The 21,505-nt window shown below is 38.7% G+C and overlaps 2 protein-coding genes across 3 annotated transcripts in view; both read right to left on the reverse strand.

Annotated features, from left to right (window-relative positions):
* LOC126159796 (uncharacterized) overlaps positions 1-6,552 on the reverse strand; it is a 105,839-nt gene extending 99,287 nt beyond the window's left edge. For both annotated transcript variants that reach the window (XR_007534632.1, XM_049916577.1), the window contains exons 1-3: positions 6,318-6,552; positions 6,028-6,223; positions 3,381-3,469 (exon numbers count right to left, since the gene is read on the reverse strand). Coding sequence is in view for 1 of the 2 variants with exons in the window: in XM_049916577.1 (XP_049772534.1) it covers positions 3,381-3,452 (72 nt within the window). In the remaining variant the exon portion in view is untranslated. The remainder of the gene's footprint in view (positions 1-3,380; positions 3,470-6,027; positions 6,224-6,317) is intronic.
* The window catches only part of LOC126159795 (zinc finger protein 729-like), a 400,570-nt gene that overhangs the window by 151,755 nt on the left and 227,310 nt on the right, over positions 1-21,505 (reverse strand). The window lies entirely within an intron of this gene.

Consider the following 21,505-nt stretch of genomic DNA (forward strand, 5'->3'; position numbering starts at 1 on the left):
ATGATGAAGCTTGCACAGGACAGAGTAGCATGGGGAGCTGCATCAATCCAGTCTTGGGACTGAAGATAACAACAACAGAAGGGGTTTGATGTGCTTTGCAACCTGTTTACAATACTGCTTTTCTGACAGGGCCCTGCACGCGCTCCATTGGATCATGGGTGCCCACATGGATATTTCCCAGAGTATAATGGAGGCCCCACCACTACAGCACTGAAGGAGCTGTTCCCCTTGTGGGTGACAGAAATGCACCCTCCCAAAGACATGATGAAGGTATCGGGATTTGCCAGACCATTCAGTGCTCTGCCATTGTGCAAACATCCAGTGCAAATTGTTACATGTGTATTTCAGTTGTAGTTGTCAATGTCATGGCATTAACACTGGCACATTGGTGGGTCATCAACTGCACAGATTCATCATTTGGAGTGTTTGCAGCATTGTGCATTCAGACACACTTGTACTCTGTCCATGATTAATATCTGATGTTAATTACACCACAGTTTGCCGCCTGTCTTGTTTTACCAATGTGCCCAGCCTATAATGTCTACCATCTGTCATGAAGGGTACTTGCCCAACCCCATAGTGTCTGTACATGATGTCACCTTTGTTTCACACTGTGTTGAAGGCAACTGCCACAGCACTCTTCAAACATCCAACAAGCTGTGCAGCTTCCAAAATGCTCATCCCAAGCCGCCAGGCCATCAAAATCTGCTCTAGGTCAGACTCGGATAGATTGTGTGCAGTCCCTATTTTGAACCCTGTCGGCATGCTCACTGATACTCCATGCACTGCACATGTCTGACTAGAAGACAAGGTGGTGCTATTGCCTGGATGAGTTTATATTGATACCAAATCCGTGGTCATGTTTTGGCTGATGTATATATGGATTTAGTATTACAACCTCCAAATGGATGCTGGGCAATGCCAAGGGAACCATTCCACAACATTCAAGGCAATTGTCAAATGCATCAATTTATTGCAAGGGTGTACTAGAAAATAATGCTTCCAAAATTTTGATTCTGTTCTTAATATCAGTTGTCATGCACATTACTCTCTTGATGTTACCATTTTGCTGATGCAATATGCAGCTGCCTCTTGCTGTAGGGTTTGAACTGCAGTGTGTAACATGCGTGTGTGTTATTTAACCATGTCAGCACATGAGAAAACCCTCAGAAAACAGAGCAAAAATTCAAATAGTTCATCCACATGTGGAGCACCCTCTCCTTCAGCAGGACAATGCCAGAACATACACAACTTTTTTTGCGCCTGGAACAGTCTGACGTCTTTGATTCATCTTCCATAGTGAGCCAATTTGAGGCAATGAATTTTCAAATGTTTCCAAAATCTAAAGAACACCTTCAAGGACTTCACTTTGATAGTGATGAATTGGTGTGAGCAGAGGTGAGGATGTGGGTCTGCCAACAAAGTCAAACATTCTACACTGATGACACCAACAGCCTGGTGTCTCATTAGGAGAAAGGTGTCCAGTGCCATGGTGACTATGTTTGAAATAAATATGCAAACACAAAGAATAAAGACGTAAAATGTCAATAAAGTCTGTTTTAATTAAAATGCTTCAAAAATTTTCAAATAAAAATTGTGTGCCATTACTTTCCAGTGTGTGCTAATGCCAAAAATATACATCAATTAAAAATTAAGCAATAATTAACAGGCACAGAAGGTGGCTTTCAACTAATATAATATGAACATGCATCTCTTAAGGTCACAGGGAAGTTCAGTCCATCAACTAACACAGAACATAGTGTATGAGAAGTTTCCTTGTAGGTAGAAGTTACATTACGGGCACCATTTGGATTTTTTGGTTAACATTAGGCTGTGCTACTGGTCAATTTGTTACCACATACTTTACTTGGCTTTCACATTTCTAGGCTTCATCAGCTCACAGCCACACTGCCACCTTTCAACATAGGCCAGGCCTTGAGCTGCACAATGGATCAGTCTCTCACCACAACCAGTATTTCAAGGGGGGAGAGGGTCTAGCACCACATTTTAACCTTGCAGCCTTTGAATAGTTTTCAAGTTCAGGCCCAAGGTCAATGACTATTCAAGTTGCTTTTCATTCACATGACGTATGTTGTGCGTACATATAATTCTGTATGCCAAACCATTATTACGTCAGCAGTCAAAGCCAAAGCCTGAACTATGTTGGGTCTAACCACTCTTTTACCTTATTTCATACAATTTAGTGTATTTACTTTCCTACCATTTCATCACAGTGATAGTTTAGGATTATTGTTGTGATACAGGTTGTCTAATGAATTGCAAGCTGATCACATAGTTTGTACAAACTATAATGAAGCACTTACATATATTCAAATGCAAATGCTGCATTAATGCTATCACAGTACTCCTGCAGTTGCACTCTAGATGGATGTTGAAACAGATTTTTCCAGCACAGACAGTACACAAGTAGTTTGTGTCATTGTGTAAGGACCTTCAATTCTGGTTGGCACAATAAAAATACTAGTGGCACCAAGTGAAATTGTTTGCCTGCTGATAGCTGAGTACCCAACAAATGGTTGCACTGCATTGGATTTTAAGTGACATGTATATGTAAGATAATTTTCCACCAGTAAGTGTAACATTCTGGCAGTTTCACAAACAATACGAGTAACAACATGCAGCAAACACAGAAAGTGGTTATGAACAAACCTGTCAGTATTTAATGTGTAGCCCCATGGCTTCACATATACTTTAGTGCCAACATAAAAATTCATTCTGCACCTATGGGCTGTGTAACTGTTTAAGCTTCCATGTGATTTGTCTGAGATTTAACTTTACTGCTGACAGTTCCAGAACATATTGAAAGTCAACACCTAATGTTAATAGTACTACAGAATGTACTTCTCAGATTAGTGACCACGTGAATGACACTTCAAAATTATTTACAAATAATTTATTTTTTATCATCAATAAATAAATTACCACTCTCATTCCACACCACAATACACTTTAATGATGCATTAACTGCACCCATACCATTTATAAAGTTAATGACACTGCTAACTTTTACAATAGTCAGTTATTCTTAAGTTGCTCATTAAGGTTGTCATTTAAAAGAACCATATCGGAGCTGAATATACCCACTTTATCAGCATAATTTGGTTGTGCACCAAAAAAAGTTTTCCATGTTTACTGAACATTAAATTTAAACTGTTGCTCAATTCTATGTGGGGCTTAATACAAGGATTATTTCAATGCACTGTGCAAAATGCCATATTTAAGACAAAGTTCACCAGCTTTTTTAGTAAATAGAATTACTCACGTTTCCAGCTGTATGACATCAATTGTATGTATTCACACACCATACTGCTCACAGAAATTAATTAAACACTGTTAAGAAATACAAGTAAACTGCTTACCATGAAGCATAACTCAGTATGTACTTCATCTGTTCCCTCTTTTTTTATCCACATAGTTGGCTCCTGGTCCATGGCTTCAGTTCTACAGTCTGGAAAAAAAAAATTCAGATAAGAACAGCTGTAGGTCTACTCAGTTTCCATTGTTACCATGTGGTATAGCTCAAATGCAGTATTTTCACTCGCCTACTGGGTACAGTAAGAGGGTGATTACACAGGAAACAGATTCAAAGTGGTTAAATGGCTCTGAGCACTATGGGACTCAACATCTATGGTTATAAGTCCTCTAGAACTTAGAACTACTTAAACCTAACTAACCTATGGACATCACACAACAGCCACTCATCACGAGGCAGAGAAAATCCCTGACCCTGCCGGGAATCGAACCTGGGAACTCGGGTGCGGGAAGCGAGAACGCTACCGTACGACCACGAGCTGCGGACTCAAATTGGTTAAGGAAAGGATTTTTCCTTGACAAACTATTCACATTTCTCAGGTCATGAAGAGTGAGAACAATCATAAAATAATATGCACTGGAAACAGAATTTACAGTTGCTACTGCTCCTTTCTAACAATAGTTTACGGATACTGTTCTATTGTGATAATTATGAAAGATTGTGTATTTTTTTGTGCATGCACTAACTTCAGCATTACAAACAATCAAAGCATTCAATAGATTGCAGTGAAATTACGGAATTAAACCAAATACTTCATTATACACTTTGCTCATAGCGTTAATTTTAGTCTGATATGGAGGTGATGAAAATCCAGACATACAGACTTTTTTTTTTCAGTGAATATGCATTTTCCACATAGGTATTACCTTCAAACTTTCTTTATCTGTATTCATTCAGAAATGTATACGGAAATACGGAAGCGTCCGATCCCGCCCGTCTGCTTTGACCCATGACGTCACAAATATGGCGGAAACAAAAACAAACACACACACTTTCCACAAGAAGCCTAATGACACTAACGGGACAAGCGCGGGAAATGGGGTGATTTGGGTGGGAGGGAAAACTAAATAGAGTCGACAGAAGCATCCGATCCCACGCGTCGGCTTTGACCCGTGACGTAAGGGTGTCGTCGTGTGTGACGTCATGACGGCGCGGAGTTTGGTTTGAGTGTGGCTGTCTCCAGTTCTGTTTTATCTTATTTTATTTACTTTTCTGATCTGTTTGTTCTATCTCGTGAGATTTTTTAAAATTTAAAAACGCTTATTACTTATTTTAATTATCTGTTTCCTCCAATTTCTGTTTTAGTTTATTATATTTATCTTTCTGATCTGTTCGTTCTATCCCGTGATATTTTTTTAAAAAAAAAGACAAAAAACCCTAATCAGCTACTGGAGCATCTTTATCTTCTATGGGTTGCTGGGGTTATGACCCCTGGGGAGGTGGGTGGGTATTCATGCATGGCTGTCTACACTTACACGTTGTAGCTACGCAAGGCGTCTAAATTTGTTTATATTTAGTTTGCCCCCCCCCCCACCCAAATCACCCCATTTCCCGCACTTGTCCCGTTAGTGTCATTAGGCTTCTTGTGGAAAGTGTGTGTGTTTGTTTTTGTTTCCGCCATATTTGTGACGTCATGGGTCAAAGCAGACGAGCGGGATCGGACGCTTCCATATTTCCACTAAATATAAACAAATTTAGACGCCTTGCATAGCTATAACGTGTAAGTGAAGACAGCCATGCATGAATACCCACCCACCTCCCCAGGGGTCGTAACCCCAGCAACCCATAGAAGATAAAGATGCTCCAGTAGCTGATTAGTGTTTGTCTTTAAAAAAAAAAAATCTCACGGGATAGATCGAACAGATCAGAAAGATAAATATAATAAACTAAAACAGAAATTGGAGGAAACAGATAATTAAAATAAGTAATAAGCGTTTTTAAATTTTAAAAAATCTCACGAGATAGAACAAACAGATCAGAAAAGTAAATAAAATAAGATAAAACAGAACTGGAGACAGCCACACTCAAACCAAACTCCGCGCCGTCACGACGTCACACACGACAACACCCTTACGTCACGGGTCAAAGCCGACGCGTGGGATCGGACGCTTCCGTCGACTCTACAGTAAGCATAATCATTTTAGAATTTTTACCAGCTTTTAAAGAAAACCAGATACATGTAACGCAGATTGCACACTCCAATGTGGAAGTTCTCATTCTTGATTACCATCAAGATTGGACATTGGTTAGTTTTTTCTTACAAAACTGATTTACTGAAACGACTTCCTACTAACTGCAACTAAGATGAATGATCTATTAAAAAGTTCTGATGACATGTAATGCTTTATGTTAGACGAGTTACAGTTAATTTGTACCTTGTATTTCGCCAGTTCGTAAATAACGTACAGTACTCTTATACAGAACCCACATGCTACAACAAACCGTATTTACACATGATTTGACGAATACTAACGACACGAGTGATCAAAGCACAATGAAAACTAACAAAATGCAACAGAACTACAGCATTTCCTTTCAAGCGAACATACTCGAACCATGAAATGATGTAACTGTGGGCACTTGAAAAATGCTTACGTCAGCCCTAAAATCTGGAGGCGCTAAATGTCTACATCACAGTAAATTAACATCACAATCATTATTACAGGTAAGTAAGTCAACATAACCGCACTAACATTGCGAATGGTTGAACTTCACTGTCCGCCTTTTCTGGTCAGATGATGGTGGAGATCACTGCATAGACAAACTGCTCCTGACAACACGTCACAATCTCAGCCGTTTCTTTTACCAAGATAAAGGTAGCGATTTTATCGGACACACCAAAAACAACAAGGACAAATAACTCAAGTATTTGGCTGCTATGAAGATAACCTGAAAAAATTACAACATTCACACACCATCACCGAGTACACCATAGGTGATGTGATCACTATTAAATACAGAACAAAATCTCCTTCTTATGTACCCATAAAAAAAATAATAAAAATAGCAGCAGCCTCAAACATAGCTATCACAGCGACATCACAACATATCGCGAACTATTAGACTCAGACGCAACTGTTATTGTGATAGAATGAAGCACCGTGTTAAACTACTTCCCGAAACAATTTTCTTCGCTTATTCTTGTTTACGGTACATAAACGCTCATAAATTACCCTGAGAATGTCACACACACTTTTCCGCCAAAGCACGAAGTTGCAACTGACCGCACCAGCTAAACCAAAGATCTTGCAGGAAGACAAACCACTTTGCCGTGGTCTATGAGATAAGCAGTATGGAAAAACTGGGAAGATGAAATGCAAAATTAAATTCCATAGAATACCTACTGTACCCCTTTGGTAATTCCTTATCGCTATTTTAGTTCAACAACTAGGTAACTTAAAATAGCTGTTATTGAAGAAATGCGTTTGAAAATTTCTGGGAATCTTAAATCTTCACTGTACCGTGTGGGAAGCACTGATCTGAAAAGTTTTCCTTTGTTACAGTCACGACGGGCATGTACAAGGTGCTTGACAATGAGATCTAGTTGATTTTTCTTGTTTGAGTTATGAGCCCTTAACTCTTCGTCAATGTTTTCTTTAAATCGCATACCAAATAGAAGTTCTTTTATGACATTCCCATCCGAAGAAGAAAGGAAGATTAGATTTAACGTTCCATCGACACCAAGGACATTAGAGACAATGCACATGCTCGGATTGTGTTAAGAATGGGGAATGAAATCGGCTGTGCCGTTTCAAATGAAACATCCCAACTTCTGCTTGGAGCGATTTAGGCAAGTCACGGAAAACCTAAAACTCTATGGTCAGATACTGGTTTGAAACATAGTTCTCCCAATTGCGAGTCCAGTGTGTTAACCACTGCATCACCTCACTCGGTCTAAGCTATATAGCTGGTTTCCTGTTCACATCTTCTTTCGTAACAGCAGCATAGCAAATCACATGATACTGTCATTTGATAATTTTCTCACGGGTTGTTTCATGAACAATAAAAGGTTTGCCACCCCCTTCTTCTCGCATATTCATCATAGTATTCCTGTCAACAGGCCCATCCACTTTTATCAACTTTTTTTAAAATTCTGTAGTGACTGCCAAATGCAATGAGATAAATTCCACTTCACTGTGAGGAAATAACATGAATTTTAAACCAATGAATTCTAGGTTTTATTCCAGTGTTTGTGCACATCAGTAATGTCACCTTTATTGGCTGTCTACAATAGCTCTGAACTTTGTTACCATCAGTCAGCTTTAATTGCTTCAAATTAAAATTTGCTCATTTTTGTGCCTCTTCATCTGATTCATCACCAGATGTCAGTTGATATTCCAGAATAGAAGGAGAGACATCCGATGGCGAATATGAGGCATGATTGTTGTCACTGGTGAGGAAAATATAAGGAAAGTGACTGATATAGGTGGTTTCCCATTCAGCAAACATGAAGAATCAAAGCTACTTACAGAAGAACAGAAACATATTCTAGTGTATTGTGTGCTCTATATTTCAAACTTTCCTTACTCTTCAGCTTGACAAAAATTTAAAAAAAATGTTTCCACTCTGTGTCCATAGAAAATGAAGGAAACAGGGAAGAGAAATAAAACGTTGAAATTTGATTCAAAAACTACAGTATTTCAGAAGAATATTGTTGTACCTACAAGCAAGAGACTACAAATTCTATAGAACAAATTCAATCATATTTTTCCTCTGGAACTCATAACTAACAAATTAGGTCTAGAAGAGAGCTCTGAAACCAAATAAATGCCTCTGATTTTTTTACTCTTTATGGCATAAACGGACAAAACCATAAAGAATGGGCAAAAATACTCACCAAAGGTTGTTGCCAATATATACAGTGTTACCATCACACACATACCACATAAATATTTCCCTGTATGAAGCTTAGGTATTACAGTTGTATAGTTCAAGATAGCTGCCTCTGGCATTACTGTTATCCTATCATTCGCAGTTCTTATTAAGGAACACGTGGGCAATTCAAGACAGCTATTTGTAGCAGAGAAATGCTCACTGATATTATATTTGCATATTTGTTGAAGTGAGTATTGTGATCCAATAGTAAATCCTGAGAGATACCTAGCTGTAGCGCAGGGAAAAGTAATAGTGACGACTCAAAGGTGGAGAAGATCGAGTAACCTAGTTATCGTAGCAATGTGACGATATTTTTTAGCAGTTGTAAAGATTGGTTGAAATACTATGAATAACTGTATGGCAGCTAAAGATACAATGCCAAGACTAGTAAAAATAACCTCAATCAAAGCAGCCAGAAATATTAGAAAATGTCAATAGAAAAATATTACAAAAATACTTAGTTAAAAAATATATTATGAACAAAATAGAGTCCATAACCTCCATATAGTCTAATGTGTGTTAAGGTATGATTTCCCAGCTTAACATTTTCTCTGGAAGCATGTATCAAATTTTAAAGAATTTCAAGTAAAGCAAGCTTGATTCCATTTTAGCAATGTTATCCTCATTCAAAAAATCTTTCACCCAGAATTTAAATGCATATCAGCTTGAAACAAAATGCAGTTTTGAGAATTTTCGGAAGTTGCAAATGCTATGCATAGGATATTTCGCAGTAAACCGGCGTTTGTGTTTATAAGAACATTTTTTCATTCTGATGGGATCTGACGTCATTTCAAATTCAGCTTTAAATATCTGGGAGCACTAATAAATTTTCTGTTGCTATTTAATTGTAACAATTGTGACCAAAAAACCAAAATGAATTTATTATGCTGGAATTAAGAAATCTTAAAATTCTAGTAGTTGTGCAGTAATGTAAATATCTATGTGTCTATACTCAATGTTCTCTAAAATTATTGTCACTCCTTGGTAAGGGAAGTTATTGCTGAAATATAGAATCCGATTCATTTAACAAAGTTAAACTGAATTTTACCACTAAATTTGTTTAAATTTCATACTTGCAAAATGATAGCTCATAGAACATGTTAAAACAGTGTCTATTCATTAATTAATTAGTATCAAAACCCAATAATAGAAAGTTGCAACATCAGGTTCATCTAAACTGGCTTACCTAATATCTTTTTCTTGTCAAGGCTATACGTTTCCTCCTTTCGTAGTGTTTAAAAAAGTATTCATGTCCAAGCTCAGTGCAAAATACATACCACAAAGTTCCACATTCTAGTTTCAATATATTTTACATATAACATGAAGTTTCTTTTTTTGAGAGATCTATGTGCCAATTATGCACCAAATCGATGATGATTGTAGTGTCTACTAATTTATTGACAAAACTTACCTGCTGATACAGGACACAATGTAACAAAATTCACTGTTTAGATGGCATATGTCTTTTTTTGTTGTATGACAACAAACGGACATATACATATGAATGTAAACATTGGATGAAAGTGCACTTACAAAGGCAGCTGTCGACTGCAAATCTAGAAACTCATTCGGAATTTTCTATGCCCTCTAAGGAAAGTTAGCTGGTATTTTATTCTGTTAGGTTAGAATTTAATCACTCAGTCACAGTCTTTGGCCAAATCGGAAACAGGACAAACAAGTAGATTACTGCAATGTTCAACATATATCTCAGGTTGCAGTACACATCAGTTTTTTATTTCAGCCATACTTCCATCTTGAACTTCATTGGCTTTGTAGCTCGCAACTGAACTGTCACTTTCCAACATTTCAAGGTCTTACGCTACTAGTACACTGCAGATTAGTCTGTCAGCACACCTACATTTTCTTCCATTCACATTTGTTGGCTTCGCCAACTCACAGTAAAGTGGTCAAACTCCAGCCCTAACCTAGGACTCAGGCTTCACTACAAGTCATTGTGTCACTACATCTACTTTTTTCCATTTATCAAACAACTACAGAAATCAGTAACCTACCCTAAAATTCATAATAACCAGACACATAAAAGTTATTTTATGCTCTCCATATTAAAAATAATATAATCAATTCATTTCACTTACTGAAAGAAATAATTATGTTAAGTGATTCTTATTGGCTTCCATATACTGCCATCCAATTACCTGAGACCAGCATCAATAAGTTTCTATCAGCACACAATGCAAGTGCCACCAACCCTGTATGTGTATTCTAGCCAAATTCTGTTATGAAATATTAATCTTAATCACCTGTTACACATCAGGTGCATGTTAGGTAATGGTAACAAATGATTAAACACACTCGACCGTTATTACATGTAATTTACTTATTGTTACCACAAGTCAGTATTCATACTTCAACATCTACATCTACATTTATACTCCGCAAGCCACCCAACGGTGTGTGGCGGAGGGCACTTTACGTGCCACTGTCATTACCTCCCTTTCCTGTTGCACTCGCATATGGTTCGCGGGAAGAACGACTGCCAGAAAGCCTCCATGCGCGCTCGAATCTCTCTAATTTTACATTCGTGATCTCTTCACGAGATATAAGTAGGGGGAAACAATATATTCGATACCTCATCCAGAAACGCACCCTCTTGAAACATGGGCAGCAAGCTACACCGCGATGCTGAGCGCCTCTCTTGCAGAGTCTGCCACTTGAGTTTGCTAAACACCTCCGTAACGCTATCAGGCTTACCAAATAACCCTGTGACGAAACGCGCCACTCTTCTTTGGATCTTCTCTATCTCCTCCGTCAACCCGATCTGGTACGGATCCCACACTGATGAGCAATACTCAAATATAGGTCGAAAGAATGTTTTGTAAGCCACCTCCTTTGTAGATGGACTACATTTTCTAAGGACTCTCCCAATTAATCTTAACCTGGTACCCATCTTACCAACAATTAATTTTTATGATCATTCCACTTCAAATCGTTCCGCACGCATACTCCCAGATATTTTACAGAAGTAACTGCTACCAGTGTTTGTTCCGCTATCATATAATCTACAATAAAGGATCCTTCTTTCTATGTATTCGCAATACATTACATTTGTCTATGTTAAGGGTTTGTTGCCACTCACTGTACCAAGTGCCTATCCGCTCCAGATCTTATTGCATTTCGCTACAGTTTTCTAATGCTGCAACTTCTCTGTATACTACAGCATCATCCGCAAAAAGCCGCATGGAACTTCTGACACTATCTACTAGGTCATTCATATATATTGTGAAAAGCAATGGTCCCATAACACTCCCCTGTGGCACGCCATAGGTTACTTTAACGTCTGTAGACGTCTCTCCATTGAGAACAACATGCTGAGTTCTGTTTGCTAAAAACTCTTCAATCCAGCTACACAGCTGGTCTGATATTATTAGGCTCTTAATTTGTTTATCAGGCGACAGTGTGGAACTGTATCGAACGCCTTCCGGAAGTCAAGGAAAATAGCATCTACCTGGGAGCCTGTATCTAATATTTTCTGGTCTCATGAACAAACAAAGCGAGTTTGGTCTCACACGATCGCTGTTTCCGGAATCCATGTTGATTCCTACAGAATAGATTCTGGGTTTCCAGAAACGAAATGATACGCGAGCAAAAAACATGTTCTAAAATTCTACAACAGATCGACGTCAGAGATATAGGTCTATAGTTTTGCGCATCTGCTTGACGACCCTTCTTGAAGACTGGGACTACCTGTGCTCTTTTCCAATCATTTGGAACCTTCTGTTCCTCTAGAGACTTGCGGTACACGGCTGTTAGAAGGGAGGCAAGGTCTTTCGCGTACAGTGAGTAGAATCGAATTGGTATCCTGTCAGATCCAGTGGACTTTCCTCTGTTGAGTGATTCCAGTTGCTTTTCTATTCCTTGGACACTTATTTCGATGACAGCCATTTTTTCGTTTGTGCGAGAATTTAGAGAAGGAACTGCACTGCGGTCTTTCTCTGTGAAACAACTTTGGAAAAAGGTGTTCAGTATTTCAGCTTTACGCATGTCATCCTCAGTTTCAATGCCATCATCAGCCCAGAGTGTCTGGATATGTTGTTTCGAGCCACTTACGGATTTAACGTAAGACCTGAACTTCCTAGGATTTTCTGTCAAGTTGGTACATAGATATTTTAACCATAATGAACATCACACATATAAAAATTCTAAACAAAAACCAAAATTTATTCACATCCTGCAGATATGCATCCATCATTAACATATACCAACAAGAGCTGATAGTTTGCTGCACACACGACAGAGATGCAACATGCCCAAAAAATACTGGATATCAACTTTGAGACACATCTAGTCCCACAAGTGCCCCCTTCCCCTCCGCCCGCCTTCTGTAGCAGATCAGATCTTCAAAAAGTATGGAAATTTGTGTGCAACTTGATGACCTATGCTTTTGCAAACAGTTGTCATGGACAGTGTAGCATGAAGGGTGTCCTCAGTAGAGTATGCACATTGGTGTTGCTGCCATCTGTGGTTCGATGAAATAGCTCGTCGCTTTTTTTGACAAATGAGATTGGTGCTAAGTTGATAGCTGGTCTCTTGGTAACAGGTAAGCCGTTTTTGCCCTTTCGAGTGACACTGTTTATGGGTTATCATTGTTTACTGTATGCACTTTATGCAGACAACAAGCCCACCACTTTGGTTTTTACAAGCCCTAAAGAAACCTTTCCCTGATGTGGCTTTGGCAGTTAGAATTATCAGTCCATTTTCCACAGATGGGAGACATGTTTAAGGGACTGAAAACATGATGACCAACTATCTTTCGAGGTCAATGGAATTTTCTATACCATTGATTGGGAAAATATGTGTCAGAATAAGCAGTCAATATGCAGACAGAGGAGCTTATGTGAGTGGAGACATGGGAATTCAGCTCAAAAGAATTGTATTTTAAGGGAGTCAAAAACTTCATTGTTGTGCAGTACATCTCAACTACCTCCCACACCTTATCATACCTACTGCTGTTTTTTGCAAGCAAGTGTTCATCAAACACTCACTGTGGATCTAAACCCACAGTTAAACTTGTCAAGGACCGCTACATTTGGCCGTGTACTTTGAAATGCTGTTGATCATGCGCTAGTTCATGTGTTTCACTTCAGGCAGCAAAAGCTATCACTATGTACAGTGGCCAATAGGTCATTTTTCTGATCCCAGGGTGCGTTTTTCCTATGTACACATGGAATCTATGTGCCTACTTACTCCAGCAGAAGGGCTCTGGTAAGGTCTCAAGGCAACTGAGAGATACACCTGTTGAGCTGATATGTCTCCAATTATCTACATTTCTGTTGTTGAACCAGCCAAGACTTTTCTTTATACATGACTCACTTGTTTTGACTGCCTGGTATACATTACAATGGACCACAGACAACAGTTCAAATCACCATCATTCCACAAACTGGATATGTTATGAAAGTCTTGTGGCACAGACTGTATTTCTCCTAAGTATGCTCTCATCAGGTAGAAAAACATGTTATTATCAGATTAATATCTGCCACGTCCTGATTTACAGGACTAGACAATTAAGCTCATTTTTGGTTTATGATGGCGTGCTGAAAGCATTATCTACCTCTGTCACAGAATGTCTTGTCATATTTGAACTCTCTTAAAGTGACCAAATGCCACATCACCTACCAAGTTTCTCAAAGTAGCAGCGTAGAGCAGTCGTAAATATCAAGTTAATTCTACATATCACTTTATAAATTCGGTACTGTAGCTAAATTTAATATGATCTTCTCTCCCTGTGTAGTTGGGGGATTGAAATTCCGTTAAAAAATTTCACCACAAAGAAAAATTGATTGACTAATTAATAAAATTGATCATGACAGTCCCTTTGCACAGTGAGTAATTTTTTTTCCTGCAGTCAGATTACACTCGTTAGGTAACCATTACAGATGCTTCTGTGGGGTCTCCGGAGGCTCCCCACAGACTAGGTAGTTACTTCCTCTGGTACCAAAATGGGTGCTAACTGTCTTAAAATAGTTGAAGATATCCAACTATAACTCTAATCTGCTCTCGGTTGCCTTGTCATGCTGGTGGAAGTAAGTCACTTAGAATTCTGGTATGCCACTCCCAAACCATTCCTGCTGAGACCTGTCGGTGTATGGGTGCAGGGAGATGTTTCACTCCCCTCACCACTCCCACATCGACTCCACCCCAATCATCAACCTTCCATTGGGTTTCATGTGAACAGCTGTCACTCCTACCACTGGGTCTTGGACTCCTGCCCTCGTATTGGGTCTACTGCTCCGGTCTTACAACCCACTACTCACTGTGTCAGGTAGCTGATTCCACACCTGCAAAAGTTGTCCTACCTTTCTCAGAAGGAGTGGGAGCTTAAATGCCACTGGGGTAAATACCACAATGCTCAACAACATGCTCCCCTCACCTCTTCTGCAAACGAAAACGTTCTGAGATGTGTTTTCGAAATGGGAATCCACAGAGGGAATGTGATGTTCTTGTCAAGAAAAATTATCGAGAATCATGACCTGAAGGTGACTGCAGAAGAATTCTACTGCTGCCAACATACATTCCGCTTGGACCACAAAGATAAGATAAGAAAAATTAGCGCTCATACAGAGACGTGTACGTAGACCATGTTTCTCTCTCTCTCTCTCTCTCTCTCTCTCTGTTTGTGAATGGAATAGGTAAAGAAATGAGCAGTAACGGTACATGGTATCCTTAGCCACTCACCATACAATGGCTTGTGATGTATGAATTTAGATGTATATGTAAATTTAATGTACATATTAAGATGTTAGTTCATCCATTTACAGGCACACAAAACGTTAAGGAAGAATGTCGTCTCCAATTTATCGAGAAAACAAAGACAGTACTTCTGCTGCTGATTGTCTCTCTGTAGAAATGTTCATATTAGCCCCTAATTCTCTCATTGCAGTCACGTCTCGAGATGTATGTGAAAGGTTGTAATGTGTTTCGTCAGATTATCGGTTACCTGTGATATCCTCACGAATCCACTCATCTTCGATAACAGGATTTGGATACACCTGATTTCGAGAGTAAGAAGTGTCCTCCGCCAAGTTGCAGACACCTGCTGTTTGTTTGACAATCTCATCGAGCTCTATTCCCTTTGTTAGAAGGCTGTCTAGTCTTGCACTAGACAGTGAGCTATCACATCGAAAAAAATTGCACACTAATGTACAGCAGAAAATTCACAACCAAGCACAGTATGCATGGACCACACAAAGAAATTCAGCTGTCTACGCATATCCCCTTGTACATGTCGTAATTCCTTTATGGTATTCTTATGATTACCACACCAGAAATACGACAGTGTAATGGTGTCTGAATCTTTGTTGATGGCACAGTGTATCTCACTCTCTCCCTCTCTCTCTCTCTCTCTCTCTCTCTCTCTCTCTCTCTCTCTCTCTCTCTCCCCCATTCTCTGTCCTCATTATATTTGTAAGATCCACTGGAGCAAAACTACAAACCACAACAATTTCATGATCGCCACCTGGTAGAGAACTGAGTAACATTTTACTGTATCTCTCTCCTGTAATATCAAAAACAAATACCATATCCTTGTTGACATCGACCATATAAATGTATTGGCCCACTGGACCAGGTGGCCAGGTGGTCAGTGATCGAAGTCATTTCCACGGATCTGAGTAAAGTTTTGTAGCGTGTACTGGAGGAAGACCACAGCCCACAGACTATCAGTCATAAGGAGAGTGTTCTTGTGTTGTTGTTTCATATGCAATTTGATACACTGTTTTTGTTCTAAGACACTGAAGCAGTTTATGACTAAAGCTATATACACAGCCACACATGTTGTTTTTCTACCATAAATTTGGGGTCCATGTGAGGTTCGATCCAACTCTAACACGTTTTGATCCATTGGCTCTCACACAAAAGAATAGACAACGCATGATGTAAATTATGCTGCTACCACAATATATGGAATGGTTGGAATAAGAGACAGAGGTGGTGTTTCTTAATGACAAAAATGTTGAATATACTACAATATATGGAAATTGGAAGAGTTTGTGGCGTGGCACAATGTTTCCAAACAGCTGTCCAAAGGTGATAACCTCTACATTTAATCTCATCTTCTACAGTGATTACGTATTCTCCATCAATTTCGCAAGTGTACCACGTTTTCCTTAATTTCAACACATTTTATCGAGTTGCACAAGGTCCAAACCACTACCTTCGACGAGTTGTCAAGTCAACAGAATATCTCATAATGTCACTGTCGCAGTGTTATCAGCCAATGACATTGCAGCATGGTTCTCAATTTCTGTATCACTGCAAAACCAAACCCGTCATTAATCTGCAAGGCCCATATACAAATGGATATATCATGAACCCTATTACTCTGCCTACAACACATGACACAAATACTGTTTCTTAATGTAGGAAATAGCAATCAGCAGAGAGAAGGTGCAAAAACTACCTTCCTTAGGCAAAACACTTCATAAATTCAGTGAGATTTAATGAAGATTTGCCATATAACTCTATGTGGATGCGATTCACAAAGTATTCTCGCATTTGTAGGACAAACTCGAGAATGAAAGAGCTCCCTGCATTGTCTTTGACCAACCCTTTCTGCAACACAGTTGCCAATTTAATTTGCAACTGGCCACATGTAGAAGGGTACTACACCCACTACATTCAACATCTCATGAAGGAACAGAGTGAGCTCGAGCTGAGTATGTGACTGCTGCTCAACGAAGAGTGTTCCACATCAACTTTACTCTCAGCACCCATCCAAGTCCACAGGATCTCCCTGGATGTGTGCATGTCGAGGAGGTGAGCACTCCTTATCAGTGTATAGTAGATATGAGGGCGCTATGTTGATGTAACAGATGGTTAACAAGAAATGTGTGGCTTATGAATGATGGAGCTCCAGACGAATGGAGTTTGAAAAATTTTACATAAATCAGCTGTGATATAAATTCTGGCCTATTGTTCTAGTGTCTGGAGTCAGTACTAAGAAGGTATTGGCAAGATAAAAATGATTGTAGAACATAAACACATACACTCCTAAGGCTATACAGTTGTGCACTTAAACACACTATAAAGTTAAATCCATGTGGTTTTCTGAAATATTAGTCATGCAGAATGCAATGCTCTCAATGCTCTACTGCAGGACATACATGTCCAACATCAGACATACATCCATCCTGCCAGTTTTCTATTCCACTTTCTACGTTGACCGACTTTAAGATGATAAAACTACTTCCTTATATAACAAAGAAAAACATAGATTTTTGTGATACATGCGCAATATAGCCTTCCAAAGTGCATAGCGTCCACTGTTCACAACCGATTACAGTTCAGAAATTATGCTATGCTGGCATCAGTCCTATAAAATGATCGCCAGCAATGGAAAATGCATCTTATGAGGAATTAAACAAATACATAGCAACGGTATGTGACATGTGAAATTATGGACCAATATGCTCTACCTCTGTGAACAGGACAAGTGTCATGCAAATGCACACACAGGATTAGCAGTATCTCACAATGCTACGTCAGTGACTTAGAATCAAAGTAGTTATGAAACTCATGACTCGATTCATGTCCAAAATGTGACACTAAAATGATGTAATTCATATGCATCTTCATCCATCTGAAGGATGGGTCCAAAATAGGATTTCCATCGGTTTGGTGGACATGCTGCACTAACTCCATGTACAGTACACTCTCTCTTCCTGACAAAGATTCAGACACACACACACACACACACACACACACACACACACACACACACACACACACCTGCCAGGCAAATGTATACACAGGCTCTGCAGTACCTAAAAAACGGACCTGTCAGTGACCGAGAATCAAAGTAGCAATGAAACAGCGACTTTATTCATGTTCAAATTTGACCAGTACCTTCGTTCATGTAAAAGAGGATGCTGAAATAGGTTTTCCATCTTTTTGGTGGACATGATTCGTCACACATACGTTGGAAGTTCTCTGTTGGCTGTGGTATGGAGAGGTTTGCTGTTAACAATTGCAGGTAGCACTCTAACTCACACCCTAACAACAGTCTAGAAAATCATCCACGACGGCAGCCAACTTGCAGGTACTCCTACCACTTCAGTAGACATACTATATAATGTCATTGAAAAAAACCATGCAGCAACTGTTGTGTAAGGTACCAGGATCACATTGTTATTACTGGTAGAGAACACAGATAAGCACATTGTAAATGATGCTCGTTAGAGTTTAAAACACTTAGGCAGTATTGTACAAGGTCAAACAAGCAATCCATTCAGTAGTTGCATAATGCAGCCACAAACTTGGTAGTACAATACTCATTACCTGAGAAGGATGTAAAAGATTTTCGTAGTCACATGCCTAGATTTTAGAAAAATAGGTTGCAGTAGATACTGGGAGATGAAGAAGCTTGCACAGGATAGAGTAGCTTGGAGAGCTGCATCAAACCAGTCTCAGGACTGAAGACCACAACAACAACAACAACATGTAAGATAGGTGGTTACAGATAAGTTCGTGGTCATACCTGGGCTTGTGATCTGACATATATAAATTTGTTACACTACATTTCTATGTCATCCGCATTAAACATTCTATTCGAGCTGTCTTGTTATAGTCGATCATCACTGTTTCCCTGGGTCACAATGCTTCCATTTCGATTTTTTCTCATATCTCTTTTGCTGTCACACACTCGTTCCCATGAACAAGAACTTGCCAGCAGTAAACAGACAAGTAAGTACTCTCTCATTCTCCCCCAATTTTCCCGTATTTTGTCGTATCTCCCCTGAGTTTATATGTACTTTCCCTCAATTTTCGTACTTTTTACCATTTTCAGGTCTTTTTCTGCACATTTCTTCTATTTGCATATGCTCACATTGCTGACCAGGTGTGGTTTGATTTTATACATGTAATATACACCAACCTTCTAAAAAAAATCTTACGAATTTCCCTCTTTCTGATGATTTACATGCATCCAATTCCGATGGAATGAGCATGAAAGTAATCGAACTACATAGTCATTTTGTAGCTATGTGTGGCTCTACGAGTGCAGCGTGTGAAGGATATAGTGAAAACTCGAAGTCTGGAAACATTTTAATGTCTCACACCGATGCATCACAGAATGTGTCAGCAGACTCGTGTAGTGCTGCAGTTGATGGGAAACAGTTATGCATGCTGACTTGATTCCCACTGTAACTTGCAGGGAGCAACAACAAGGAGATAAGTAGTGTACACAGGTCCATGGGAGCAACTTCTGTCACTTGTCGCCTGCTCCAGTGGAAAAATACATATATATTTAATGAGATCACCACATTGTTGATGTTGATACGCAGAAACTATTTGTTTCCGATGTATCGGGAGAAAGAGATGCTGTAAAATGGTGTTGTGTTCTCTACCAAGTTACATTCGTGTAGTTTGTATAGTTCGTCATCTTACTCCACTGAATATTACAAAAATAAGGAGGAAAAACAGAGAGATTGTGTGAGAGAGAAAGGCGATGGGAGACACTGTGCTGTCAACAGTACACTATCGTATTTCTTGTATGATAATCACTGTTTTTCTATACCTTACAGTTACGACTTCTTATAGTGTTATTGCTTTCATTATTCATTTTCCTGGTTCACTCTCCTGATGTGTCTCAATGCAGACATTAGTTATGTGTTTTATACATGGAACAGAAAATACTTATAACTACAAACATGAAATTGTAACAATTATATACACAATATGAAAGAATTTCAGGTTGTGAACTATTTTTATGTTAAAATGAAAAGCAATGGCGGCAACGTTAAAAGAGACTGGCGCCTCTTTCATTAAATGACTAAATTAATTCGGAACTTTTACAAAGGTTAATGCAATGTCTTCTGAAAGTAGCAACGGCCACGGCTTTGGCTTGGAGAGGAAATCTTTTGGTAAAATTCATTACTGACTGTGAATTGAAATATGCGTCCTTGCAGAAATTAGTATTAAACTGATTATCAGACTGTGTGATATTAAAATGATTGAAGGTTCTATTGTATTTCACAAACAAAAGACTACGGCGCATGAAATTTCATAACCGAAAGAAAAGCTTCCATATTTGAAGAAACACACAAAATTGTGAATCTATAAACGGTGGAAAGAGGTAAAAATGAAATACGACTAAACTTTAACAGTATATTTTCAGGAAATAAAAGTCAATTTACACTATTTCACAAAGTATATTATTGAAAACAAAAGATCCTCTACATGAAATGAGAGATATTCAAACGCATGCACTTGGTATTCTGATTTCTAATAACAGTTCAGATAATTAAGCACCAATCTAAGAAAGATCTCCTACAACCAATTCTTCGAATCCACTGAATTAACTACGTTACAGAATCAAGCTATCCGAGAGAGAGACAATGGCAAAGCGGAAAGAACAAAAGAGCAGTGGGAAAAAAAGATAACATCACCCTTGTTTGATGACTGTTTATACTACTTAGACGTTATGATCTTTGTATGAATATCGATGTATTTTCTACAGGTATCTGGCATAGTTACATTACTTTGGGTAAATTTCATGTAAAAGTTGGGGGCGTTGTAAAATGCCCCATAAATGTTGAGATGATGCTGCTTTGACTGTTGGAGATCAATATTTAACTAGTGTCGTTTCATTTACTGTTTTCATAGTACAGTCTTACATGTTACATGGATACCACTTCTTTCATTTGTGAAAAAGGGTGATAATTTGAGTACATTTACATTTACATTTTATTTAACATGTTACATGACAGTACAAATATTACAGAAATTCATAGGCGTTTTGTCATGTTACATTCTGAAGTCCATAAAACTTTCACATCAAGCAGGATTATTACACAGAACGTTCAGTTTTTAAACTGTTCTTTCATGTAAGAGTCTTTTATCATACAGCTTTTTCATTTTAAGGTCACATTATGTGAGTTTCTCATAAACGTTCTTTCTCACAAATCAAAATTGTAACTCTTTATAAAACTGACTACGATTAAGAATTATCACATTTTCACAACACCCAATAGAATGGTTTGTAGTTGCAATGATATATGTTCCAATGGGTTGCCAGAACGATGGTTCTTGCTGGTAGACATCAGATGATGCCATGACCCTCAGGTACAGACAGGAACATTGGAAGACATGCCAGGATTTGCAATTGGTTACTGGATGCACGTGGCTAGGTCTTGTTCTTTTGCAGGACAAGCATCTCGGGTATGGGGTACATGGAATACAACAGATTAAGCATTAATATACAAGCATATAATTGTGCGGTTTGGCTGAAAGAGGATGTATTAGTACATGTATTGTCCTATGGATGGATATAATGATTGT

Source organism: Schistocerca cancellata, unplaced genomic scaffold, assembly GCF_023864275.1.
Source record: "Schistocerca cancellata isolate TAMUIC-IGC-003103 unplaced genomic scaffold, iqSchCanc2.1 HiC_scaffold_1147, whole genome shotgun sequence".
Lineage (NCBI taxonomy): Eukaryota > Metazoa > Arthropoda > Insecta > Orthoptera > Acrididae > Schistocerca > Schistocerca cancellata.